At 38.7% G+C, this 12,164-nt stretch overlaps 2 protein-coding genes across 3 annotated transcripts in view; one reads left to right on the top strand and one right to left on the bottom strand.

Annotated features, from left to right (window-relative positions):
- The window catches only part of MED10 (mediator complex subunit 10), a 62,614-nt gene extending 52,708 nt beyond the window's left edge, over positions 1–9,906 (bottom strand). Inside the window, exon 1 of the mRNA XM_090377507.1 lies at positions 9,637–9,906. Coding sequence (XP_090233633.1) covers positions 9,637–9,758 — 122 coding nt within the window. The 5' untranslated portion in view covers positions 9,759–9,906. The remainder of the gene's footprint in view (positions 1–9,636) is intronic.
- The window catches only part of Nulp1 (Nuclear localized protein 1), a 231,935-nt gene continuing 229,668 nt past the window's right edge, over positions 9,898–12,164 (top strand). For both annotated transcript variants that reach the window (XM_090377506.1, XM_090377505.1), the window contains exon 1: positions 9,898–10,185. In XM_090377506.1, coding sequence (XP_090233632.1) covers positions 10,036–10,185 — 150 coding nt within the window. In that variant the 5' untranslated portion in view covers positions 9,898–10,035. The remainder of the gene's footprint in view (positions 10,186–12,164) is intronic.

A 12,164-nucleotide genomic window follows, 5' to 3' on the forward strand; every position in this document is an offset into this window, starting at 1 on the left:
CAGTTATATTAAAGGAGGCAGCAAAGGAAGTAAGCAAACCCTTAGCCATAATTATGAGAGCTTCCTTGGACTCAGGGGAGGTACCCATGGACTGGAGATGTGCAAATGTGACCCCAATTCACAAGGGAGGATGAAAGGCAGACACAAGTAATTATAGACCTGTGAGTTTAACTTCTGTTCCCGGAAAATTAATGGAGGCACTGGTTAAAGAAGCACTGCAGGATCATCTAGACAAGACTTGAGTTATAGCTCGGACACAGCATGGTTTTGTTAAGGGGAAGTCTTGCCTGACCAATTTGATTGGATACTATGATGCAGTCACAAAAGAACTGGATGCAGGGAATAACTTTGATATTATATACTTGGATCTTAGAAAGGCTTTTGATACTGTTGCACATGGAAGATTGCTGCACAAATTGGAGCAGTGTGGCATTGGAGGCAAATTGCTGCTATGGATAAAGGGGTGGTTGAGGGGGAGAAGACAGAGAGTGGTAATCAATGGACACTGCTCATCGTGGACTAATGTTATTAGTGGAGTCCCTCAGGGTTCAGTATTGGGTCCTTTATTGTTTTCTGTAATTATAAATGATATTGATGATGGTATATCAAGCTTAATGTCCAAGTTTGCAGACGATATGAAGGTTGGCAGGGTTGTCAAGGACAATACTGACACTATGCTGCTGCAACAGGATCTGGAAAAGGTTGAGCAGATGGGCTGAGAGGTGGCAAATGAAGTTTAACATTGACAAATGTAAAGTACTACATATGGGAAACAGCAACTCCAGAGCAACGTATCAAATCTGTGGTACTACACTGGCAGTGGTAGAGAATGAAAGGGACCTGGGGGGTGGTTGTGCAGGCAGATATGAAGTTCTCTGAGCAGTGCAGATGGGCAGCAAGAGTAGCTCATGGTGTATTGTCAATGATATATAGGAATTTTTCTAGCAGGGATAAGGTGGTGATTATTCCCTTCTATAAGGCAATGGTCAGGCCACACCTAGAGTACTGTATACAGGGCTGGAGGCCTCATTTCAAGAAGGATGTAGAGCTGCTGGAACGAGTACAGAGAAGGGCAACAAGATTAGTGAATGGAACAAAGGGGTGCTCTTACGAAGAAAGGCTTAAGTTTTGCGAATTACAGTGTCTGGAGACTAGGCACCAGCGAGGTGATCTGATAGAGGTGTACAAAGCCTTGAATGGTTTGAGCATGCTCAATGCTGATGGGATTCTTCCTCTTGCTCAGAATAATCACCTGAGAGGGCATAAATTCAAATTCAAATTGAGGAAAGACAGATGTAGGATAGATGTGCGGAAATTTGCCTTTAGCCAGCGGGTGGTTGGTAGGTGGAACAGACTTCCATCCCTTGTCGTTGAAGTTGATAGCCTAAATAAGTTTAAGGCTCAGCTGGACAGGTATTTCGAACGAACAGAGGGGTGAAGTGGAAGTGGTTATTTTTTATTTATTTATTTTACTTTATTTTTTTTTTTTTTGGCTGATGCTGCATAAGCTTGCTTTCTTGCATCAAATGCCTCTACTAATGCTAATGCTAATAATGAGAACAGTGCCCATGGAGTATCTGTAGAAGAGGCTGCAGCAGAAACAGTACGTCTATGAGACAGCGAGTGGAGAGACTCTGTTAGAGATGAAGCATTAATTAACCTAACTGCCCTCTTTTAAATGGAATCAAGAAGCCTGAGAGAGGTTTTGGGGGCACCACCCCAGATGTGGGAACGATATTCCATGGCAAGCCAGATTTGCGATTTATACAGGGTGAACAGATGTTTGGAAGAAAAGTAACGCCGAGAGCGAAAGAGTAAACAAAGTTTTTTATAGGCAGAGGAAGCAATATTTGTAACATGCTTGTGCCAAGAGAGATTAGAAGAGATTAGTGGCGGCACGTGTTCGGACTGTTTTGAAAAAGAGAGCAGGAATTATAGAAGCCAATTCAGAAGAACAGTGCCCAAGGAAGTATCTGCAGAAGAGGCATGCAGCAGAAACAGTGCATCTATGAGAAAGCGAGTGGAGAGACTCTGTTAGAGATGAATCATTAATTAACCTAACTGCCCTCTTCTGAATGGAATCAAGAAGCCTGAGAGAGGTTTTGGGGGCACCACCCCAGATGTGGGAACAATATTCCATGGCAGGGCGGATTTGCGATTTATACAGAGAGAGCAGCTGTTTGGAAGAAAAGTAACGCCGAGAGCGAAAGAGAAAACCAAGTTTTTTAGATGCAGAGCAAGCAATATTTGTAACAGCTTGTGCCAAGAGAGATTAGAAGTCAGGGTAATCCCCAAAAGAGATATATCATTTTGCCTAGAAATCGGAGTGTCACTAAAGATAAGCATAGGAGCAGAAGAATCCTTTTTGCGAGATATAAGACAAGACTGAGTTTTAGAAGGGTTGAAATCAACTAAGCTGTCTTTGCCCCACTGGAGAATTACCAGAAGAGCGGCATTTAAGGAATTGGTAGCAGATTTTCGAGAAGTTGAAGCTGATTGAGCAGGACAAGGTTTCTCAAAATGGAAAGTTGAATGCAATGTGCTATCATCGGCAAAACTATGGATAGGATTTCCAGTCAATGGAAGAAGGTCATTGATATACAAGACGAAAAGAGTGGGGGAAAGAACTGAACCTTGGGGGACACCGGCATTAGTGGAGAAGTTAGAAGACAGAGAGCCATCTACCATCACCCTCAGTGAGCGATCAGAGAGAAAACTGGATAACCAAGTACTAAAAACAGTTGGCAAACCATAAGATGGAAGCTTGTTTAGAAAACATTTATGCCAAACATGATCAAAAGCCTTTGAGATGTCAAGAGCAACTACTTGTGTTTCACCGGACCTTTCCATTGAATTAGTCCATAAATGGGTAACATAAGCCAGAATATCAGCAGTGGATCGACACTGACGGAATCCATACTGGCGATCGTTGATCAGACCGAAGGTTTCTAGGTAGTTTAAGAGTTGGCGGTTAATTGATTTCTCCATTACTTTAGAAAGAGTAGAAGTAATTGCAATGGGACGATAATTGGATGGGAGGGATTTGTCACCGTTTTTTAGGAACTGGTTGGATATGAACAAATTTCCAAGCAGAAGGAAAAACACCTTTGGAATAAGTAAGTGAAAAAAAGGTGGCAAAGAATAGGAGTATGTTCGGGAGCACAGGTTTTGAGAACAAGTGGAGAAATACCATCGGGACCTGGAGCTTTCTTAGCATCAAGATTCGTCAAAATCCTTATGACATCCTTTTGAAGGAAGACTACAGGAGGCATTGAATGGAGCATGTTGGGAATGGTGGGAGGTGTTTTACCAAGATCATTAATACATGAGTTGGAAGAAAAATGGGATGCTAGCAGGTCAGCTTTATCCTTGGCTGAAGTGACAACAGAACCATCTGGTTTGGACAGAGGTGGGAGCAGAGATGGGCAAAAGTTGCAGCCAGTAGCTTTGGCAAGAGACCAGAATGTTCGGTTACCATTAGGGCAAGAAGCAAGTTTTCTACTCTTAGCCTGTTCAAACTCTAGTTTGGACTGATTAATAACTGCTTTACAATTGTTGCGAGCTTTGGTTTATGCAGAAAATGAAACTGAAGAATTAGAAACAAGCCAATTACAGTATGCAACATTCTTCTCTTGAACAGCCTTAGCACATTTATTGGAAAACCAAGGTTTAGATAAAGGACGAGATTTTAAAGTGGAGTGTGGGATAAAGGATTCCATTCCTGCAAGAATAATTTCACTGACACGATCTGAGCAAACGTTGACATCAAAAGTTTTAAAACAGTAATCCGACCAAGGAAAAGAAATCTTGCAGGTTATGCCATTTTGCATTCTTGTAATGCCAAACAACACGAGGTTGGGAATAGCCATGAGATAAAGGCTCCATTGGAGAAGAGACAATCACCAAGTTGTGATCTGAAGTGCCTAAAGGACATCTCACTTCGACCGTGTACTTAGAAGGGTTGTTTGTGAGAAAAAGATTAAGCATGTTTGCTGTATGATTAGGATTGTCCAGTATTCTTGTAGGTAAATGAATAATCTGTGCAAGGTCATTAGCAATTTCAAAAGTCTCAGGATCTCGACCAGCTTCGTCAGTGTGACTAGAAAACGGAAGTCAACTGGAGTTGTGAACATTAAAGTCACCAAGGAAAATTACCTCACTGTTAAGAAAGTTGGACTGGAAAAAGTCAAGTTGCAAAGAGAGGAAGTCAAAGAGCTCCAAGTGATTAGTGGAGTTGGGAGAATGGTAGAGACAACAGATGAATTTGGCACAATGAGGTAGAGAGATTTTAAGCCAGAGAAGATCAAAGAGAGGAAATTCCAAATTGCCAAGTCTCTGACAGGGAATATCAGAATGGACATATGCACAAGTACCACCTTTGAGGTGAAAGGAATCATACAGCGAATAATTTGGGCACCTGAGATGAGCAGTAGTTGAATGAACCGATAACTGAGATTCTGTCAGAAAAAGTACACTGGGTTTGATAGACTGCAAGTGGAAATGAACATTGTTGAGATTAGAATTGAGACCACGTATATTTGTGAAATGAATTAGGAATTCCAGCAGCTCTACATCCTTCATTTCAAGAAGGATGTAGAGCTGCTGGAACGAGTACAGAGAAGGGCAACAAGATTAGTGAATGGAACAAAGGGGTGCTCTTACGAAGAAAGGCTTAAGTTTTGCAAATTACAGTGTCTGGAGACTAGGCACCAGCGAGGTGATCTGATAGAGGTGTATAAAGCCTTGAATGGTTTAAGCATGCTCAATGCTGATGGGATTCTTCCTCTAGCTCAGAAAAATCACCTGAGAGGGCATAAATTCAAATTGAGGAAAGACAGATGTAGGATAGATGTGCGGAAATTTGCCTTTAGCCAGCGGGTGGTTGGTTGGTGGAACAGACTGCCATCCCTTGTGGTGGAGGTTGATAGCCTAAATAAGTTTAAGGCTCAGCTGGACAGGTATTTTGAACGAACAGAGGGGTGAAGTGGAAGTGGGGTTTTTTTTTTTTTTTTGGCTGATGCTGCATAAGCTTGCTTTCTTGCATCAAATGCCTCTACTAATGCTAATGCTAAGTGCTTGGGAGGTTTAGATTCAGGTGCACAATTAACGTCTGGCAGCCAGTTCCCCACATTTTGCTGAAGTATGTAGGTTTTTCAAAATTACATTTTGCTCACTGACAGGTCTATAGAGGGTTTTAATTTCAAAAATTAATAAAACACACATTTTTAATTTAAAAAATATATTTTTCACAGTTGTGTGTTTAGAAAAGATTGAAAAACAAAGATTTCATCAAAAAGTGAATAAGTTTGAATTTTTTTTTTTTCTGATTTTTCAAGTGGATTTCAACTGACAATGCATGAATAGAAGAACAATCCTTTTCGTGACAGCTGACAGGATAAAAGTTTACATCATAACATTTTATTACACTACACAATTAAGTGCAGCGTAATAAACACAAAGAAAAAAATACAAAGCAGTAAGTAAATACAGTACTTCCTGTATCGAAGATCATTAAAAGTAAAGCCTACAGCCATAGGTGATAACATTACATCAATTTTCAATAAATGGCTACAATCAAATGGGTAATTAAGGATATTGGCTTGGATTTTGCTAACCTCTTTTAAGGCAAAGATGTTTTTCATAAAATAAAATAGCTTTTGTGCATATACAAAGTACACATGCAATTTTTTTTGTTTTACTGCATTTTTCTAATGCAGTTCAACAAAATTCAAATGAATGGCATTTGAATTTTGTAAATCAGTTCACTAAAACTCGAGATATCACACTGATCACAAAAAATGCGTCATGTGCTCCAGTCACAATACTAGTGAGTGCTCAACACAGATTAGTGGCAGGGGCATAGGAAGTGTCTCATGAAAGCTGCAGATCATGTAATTGCTTCCATGATGCATTTTTCGTGACTAATCGGATCTACTCTGTTGTAGGTGCAATTAGTCAAGGATGTTTCACATCAAAAAAGCAAAAAAAAAAAAAAAAAAACACTCCCACATCATCTGTCCACCCCTTGAATAATTTATGTTGTTGATCCTTGAATTAATTCAAATTGACCACTTCCACAACACCAGATGGAAGTTTGTTCCAACAAACAACCACCCACTGGCCAAAGGCAAACTTCCTCACATCTATCCTGCAACCATCTTCCTCAAACTGAATTTATGCCCCTCATTTGTAACCTGAGCAAGAAGAATGCCATTAGCACTGAGCTTGCTCAATCCATTCAAAGCCTTAAACACTTCAATCAGATCACCTTGCACACTGCAATTTGCAGAACAATGAGGACTGTCTTGGTAAGACAACCCTTTCATTCCCTTCACCAATCTCGTTGTCCATCCGTGCACCCGCTCTAGCAGATCTATATCCTTCGCAAAATGAGTACTCCAGACCTGTATGCAGTATCCAAGATGTAGCCTAACCACTGCCGTATATAACGGGATAAACACTTCCTTGTCCCTGCTAGCAAAGTTTCTGTATATCATTAGATGAAATCCCATGAGCTGTCCTGGCAATTGTCTGCATTGGTCAGAGAACTCACTTCCGACTGCATACAATTACTGCCAGGCAGTTGTCACTTTCCAGTACCCCGAATGTAGTACCACGTAGTTGATACATCACTCTGAAGTTACTGATACCCACATTACTCCGGGATATGCGGTGGTTATTCCCTGACCTTTCCGCATCCTCCGTATTTGGTGGTCACCGGCTCGAACCCTGGTCTAATCAAGAAGAGTGTGCTACGCACTGCTGCTATTGCCCACCTGGTTACGGAGGCGCCACACAATGTAGTAAACAGTCCCTTAGTTTCATGAAAGAGTCTTGTGACAACCATTCCATACGAAGCTGGGTGCACTAATGAAGCAATTTGTTAAAGCACTGAATCCTCAAAGTGACTTTAAAAATCTGTTTTCAAAATTTTCTGATGCAAAAAAGTGAAAAGTGGCATATTTATTAGCCCACAAGTTAATCAGATGTTGGCTTCACAAGAACTGGAATATAATAATAGTAACCGTGGCATGTGATGTAAGAAAGCAAGTGTATGAGCTTATGTAGCATCAGCCAAAAAAAAATATATATATACATATATATTACACAACCATATCTTCTAAATATTTGTCCAGTTCCTCAAATTTATTTAACCTATCAACTTTCACAATGACAGATGGAAGTTTGTTCCAGCAATTAACCACCCGCTGGCTGAAGGCAAATTTCCACATCTTTTCTCAATTTGAATTTATGCCCCCTTAGGTTCGTAATCTGAACAAGTGAAAGAATCCATCAGAATTCAGCATGCTCAACCCATTCAAGACCTTATACACCTCAATCTGCTCACCTTGCAGGTGCCTAGTCTCCAGCCACTGCAATTTGCAGAACTTAAGCTTCTCTTCGTAAGAGGTTCCGTCTTACCCCCCTCTGTCTTCTCTTCATTCCCCTCACCAATCTTGTTGCCCTTCTCTGTACAAGCTCAAGCAAATCTACATCTTCCCTAAAATGAGGCCTCCAGACCTGTACACAGTACTCAAAGCGTGGCCTGATCATTGCCTTATACAGAGGGACAATCACCTCCTTTTCCCTGCTAGCAAAATTCCTGTATATCATTGACAAAACCCCATGACCTGCTCTTGCAGCCTGTCTGCATTGTTCAGAAAACTTCATATCTGACTGCACAATTACTCCCAGGTCTTTTCATTTTCTACCCGAAGTGTAGTACCACACAGTTGGTACTACACTTCCTCTGGAGTTACTTCTACTGCAGTACTTTGCATTAGTCAATGATAAACTTCAGTTGCCCCTTCTCAGCCCATCTTCCCAGATTTTCTAGATCCAGTTGCAGTAGCACACTGCCATTACTGTCATTAACAACTCTGCCAACCTTTGTATCATATGTATACTTCGACACTAAGCCTGATATCCTTCATCGATACCATTGATAAATATACAAAACGACAGTGGACCCAACACCGAACCCTGTGGGACTCCACTAATTACATTAGTCCACGAAGAGCAGCGCCCATTGATTAACACCCTCTGTCTTCTCTCACTCAACCACCTTTTATACATTGTAGTAACTTACCCTTAATACAATTCTGCTCCAATTTATACAGTAGCCTTCCATACATAACTGTGTCAAAAGCTTTCCGGAAATCCAAGTATATGATATCAAAATTATTTTTTGCTTCCACTTCCTTTGTAACCACATCATAATATCCAATCAAATTTGTCAGACAAGACTTTCCCTTAACAAATCCATGCTGTGTCTGAATTATTGCTGCAGTCGTGTCCAGATGATCCTGCAATGCATCTTTAACCAGTGACTCCATTATTTTACTCAGAACAGAATTTAAACTAACTGGTCTGAATTATTTGTGTCGCCCTTCGATCTCCCTTTGTGAATTGGGATACATTTGCACGTCTCAAGTCTGTGGGGACCTCACCCGAGTCCAAGGATGCTGTCATAATTATGGCTAAGGGTTTGCTTAGTTCCTTTGCTGCCTCCTTTAATATAACCTAAAGATTGTGCACTTTTGCTCAAAATATAAAATGACTAATGCTGAGCAAAATGCATGAAAGTCATTTCGACTTTAATGAATGGCTTTCTTGGTAATATTAAGAGTGAAAATTATAAGTTGATTGAAAATTTGGATGCTGAATACCAAATAAGTAACTCCATCACTCTTACATAAATTTTTTCAGGAAAATCTGGGTAGTGTTAGTGAATTGCATGGGAAAGAGATTCCATCAGGACATACAATTCAAGGAGAAGAGGTACCAAGTAAGGTGGGATGAAGCTTTGATGGGGGGGGGAGACTGTTCTTGGATAAGGAAATAACACTGATAAAAAAAAAAAAAAAAAAAGGACACAGACATTGAAATGCACATTTTTAACTTTTTTTTATTAATCTGAGAAGAGTTTCACTGTTTAAGCTTCGTGCTTACTTGTAATGTAGATTAATGACGTATTCTACGGACACTGTTACTAAATCTGATATTGTATTACTGCGTATTTATATTTTATTTTCATATCTGGTACTTATTCAAAATTCATATTAATTTTTGATGGTATGTAAAAATTAAGCTTCATATTCGGAATCAGCAAATTCATAAAGAAACACTAAGAAATGCTGATAAAACTTTTTTCAAAATTTTTTTTACAAAGGGCAATTATTTTTAGCAACGCAAGGAGGCGACATATTAAAACTAAATCAATACAATAAAATTAATTGAATTTCATGAATTAAAATATTTTTTCTTAAATTTTAGCCTCTTTTCATATTAAATTAATGATCAACAATGAAAATCCGCGTAAATTTCCTTGAGATTTTCTGAGGAGAGGGAAAAGCTGCAGATCTTACTTTTAATAGCACTTTAACAAGGAAAAGCAAAAGTTATGAGAAGTCTGTAGATATTGATTTCCAATTGTACTTCGGTAATCAATATTCCTTAGGCTTTGCTGAAACTGATTAGGGATAACTACTAATTTTAGCAAATTCATAAAAGATATTTACTTAAAGAATTGAAACTATCGATTTTATTCGATACATATTTATTCTCAAATGCATGCAAAGAAAACACTCCGCGGGCACATTAATATGGATATAGACACTATTTTATAAAACTTACATTTTCTGATTCAAAATTGTTTGTCCCTGAGGTTGAAAATCACTCACTACAATACCTAACTGTCGAACATTTTCGATGAATAACTCCAAATTACTTTCAAGGCATTCAAGTGGAGTAGACATATTATAAATTATTACTGCAACAGATAGCAAACCTTAGCATAAATGTGTGTTTGAAATATAAGAAACGACACTTGCAGGTACTGCCCTCTGTTGCATGAGATTGTGCACTTCCGTAATATAAACAAGAGCTTCCGGTTCGTAAGGAAACGTGATCTACAATGGTATTGGCAAAGTTATATTGTTCATAGATTAGGTATGTTCCTGAACCGTGTTGTGTAAACTATTATATGAATATTAAACTGTACCCTGTGGGCTTCTCGACAGTGAAAAAAAAGTTATGTCGAACAGAGTTCTGAAAAAGTTACATGGAGATAAAGACCTCTCCTCACCTTTAAGGGTTGAGGGAATGAGCGAATCCGACGATGGTGGAGGTAGCCAAGCGAGTGGAACTGTTAAGAAACAGCTGGCTACTAATAGATTTGAACTCGTAAGTCAACATAGGGTTAAAAGACTAACACATTTTCTAATTAGTACTTTCTTTAGAAGATTATCTTAATCTCCAGTGTATAATGCACATAATTTTCTAAAGACTATCGTATATTATCTCCTTGATCTTTTATTACCCTGAGAAATTCCAGATTTAGTCATATCCATCTCGATGCACCGAAATTGCCACTTATATAATACTTTAATCGTGTAACTGTTTTTTAGTAATTATAAATGATTTCATCGGTCATTGTTTCACCTAACACAGTGGTGATAATAAAAAAAAACCCTCATGATTTGTTTTTTTTAGTTGGTTCTTTTATATAATTTTCTAACATATATAATTTTCTACTTTAACGATCGTGCGAAATCAAAGTCCTTTCGTAAGGGAGTTAAAAGTGCAAATTACATTTGCCTCAGTTAAAACTTTTTAGTGGGGGGTGCATAAAAATAAAGGTTTGGGTGGGGGGGAGCATCCACAAATGTAACCCTAAGTCAAGCACACTCCTAAGGGACAAGTATTTGTCTGGCCTCTATTAGACTCCATTTTTGTTTTTATTAATTCCTTTTTTTTTTTTTTAGCTTTTCTGTTGAATTTTAAATAGCTTTTTATTAATTACTTAATTTATCCCATATATTTCGTTTGACATTTCACTTTTTAATATAGTTGGGGAAGAACGTTATGTGGTTGTTTTTTATTAACATTATTACTATTAGTAAATAAATAAGAGGAGTTTACCTCAATATAGTACGTGGAACACTTCCGTATGATACCCTCCAGAAATTAAAACGGAAAAAACGAAAAAATCGACAACTTACCGGTACATTAAAGTAAAATATAAATAATTAAATAATCAATTATTATCAATGATATATTATTATCAACGTAGAACATATTGAGTATTACAGCTCTGATTCATACTATCTAACATTATTACTATATATAATACCACTCATATACCACATAAAATTAACAATATAGTTTATTAAGCTGTTCTGCTTAACTACTATATATTAAGGTGATGCTTCAGGCAATTACTGATACCCATCATCAGACCATGCTGCTAGGATACTCTTGCTGATATCTCTCAGCATTAATAGAGGCACCTGATACAAGAAAGCAAACTTATACAGCATCAGCCACAAAAAAAACCCTTCCCATTTCACTGATCCATTCATTCCAAATGTTTGTCTAGTTCTGCCTTGAATTTATTTAAGCTCTCAACTTCCACAACAACAGATGGAAGTTTGTTCCATCAATCAACTACCCGCTGGCTAAAGGCAAACTTCTACACATCTATTCTACAACTGTCTTTCCTCAATTTGAATCTATGCCCCCTCAGGTTTGTAATCAGAGCAAGAGGAAGAACTCATCAGCATTGAGCCTGCTCAATCCATTCAAGGCCTTAAAAACCTCAATCAGATCGCCTCGCAGGTTCGCGAAGCTGCAATTTGAAGGGCAAACCTTTCTACATAAGAGCACCCCTTTGTTCCCACCCCTCACCAGTCTTGTTGCCCTTCTCTGGACTCGTTCTAGTAACTCTACATCCTTCCCAAAATGAGGCTTCCATACCTGTATGCAGCCGTATACAAGGGGATAATCACCACCTCATCCCTGCTCACAAAATTCCTGTATATCATTGACAAGACCCCATGACCTACTGTTGGAGCCTGTCTGCACTGCTCAGAAAACTTCATATCTGATTGCACAATTACCCCCAGGTCTCTTTCATTCTCTACCACCTTGAGTGTAGTACCACACAGTTGATACCTTACTCTGGGGTTATTGCTACCCATATGCAGTACTTTACATTTGTCAATGTTAAACTTCAGTTGCCACTTCTCAACCCATCTGCTCAACTTCTCTAGATCGTTGCAGTAGCATACTGTCATTAGTGTCATTAACAATCCTGCCAACCTACATATCTGCAAACTTAGACATTAAGCCTGATATACCTTCATCAATATCATTGATAAATA

This window comes from Mastigoproctus giganteus, chromosome 7 (assembly GCF_048544385.1).
Source record: "Mastigoproctus giganteus isolate SK-2022 chromosome 7, ASM4854438v1, whole genome shotgun sequence".
NCBI lineage: Eukaryota > Metazoa > Arthropoda > Arachnida > Uropygi > Thelyphonidae > Mastigoproctus > Mastigoproctus giganteus.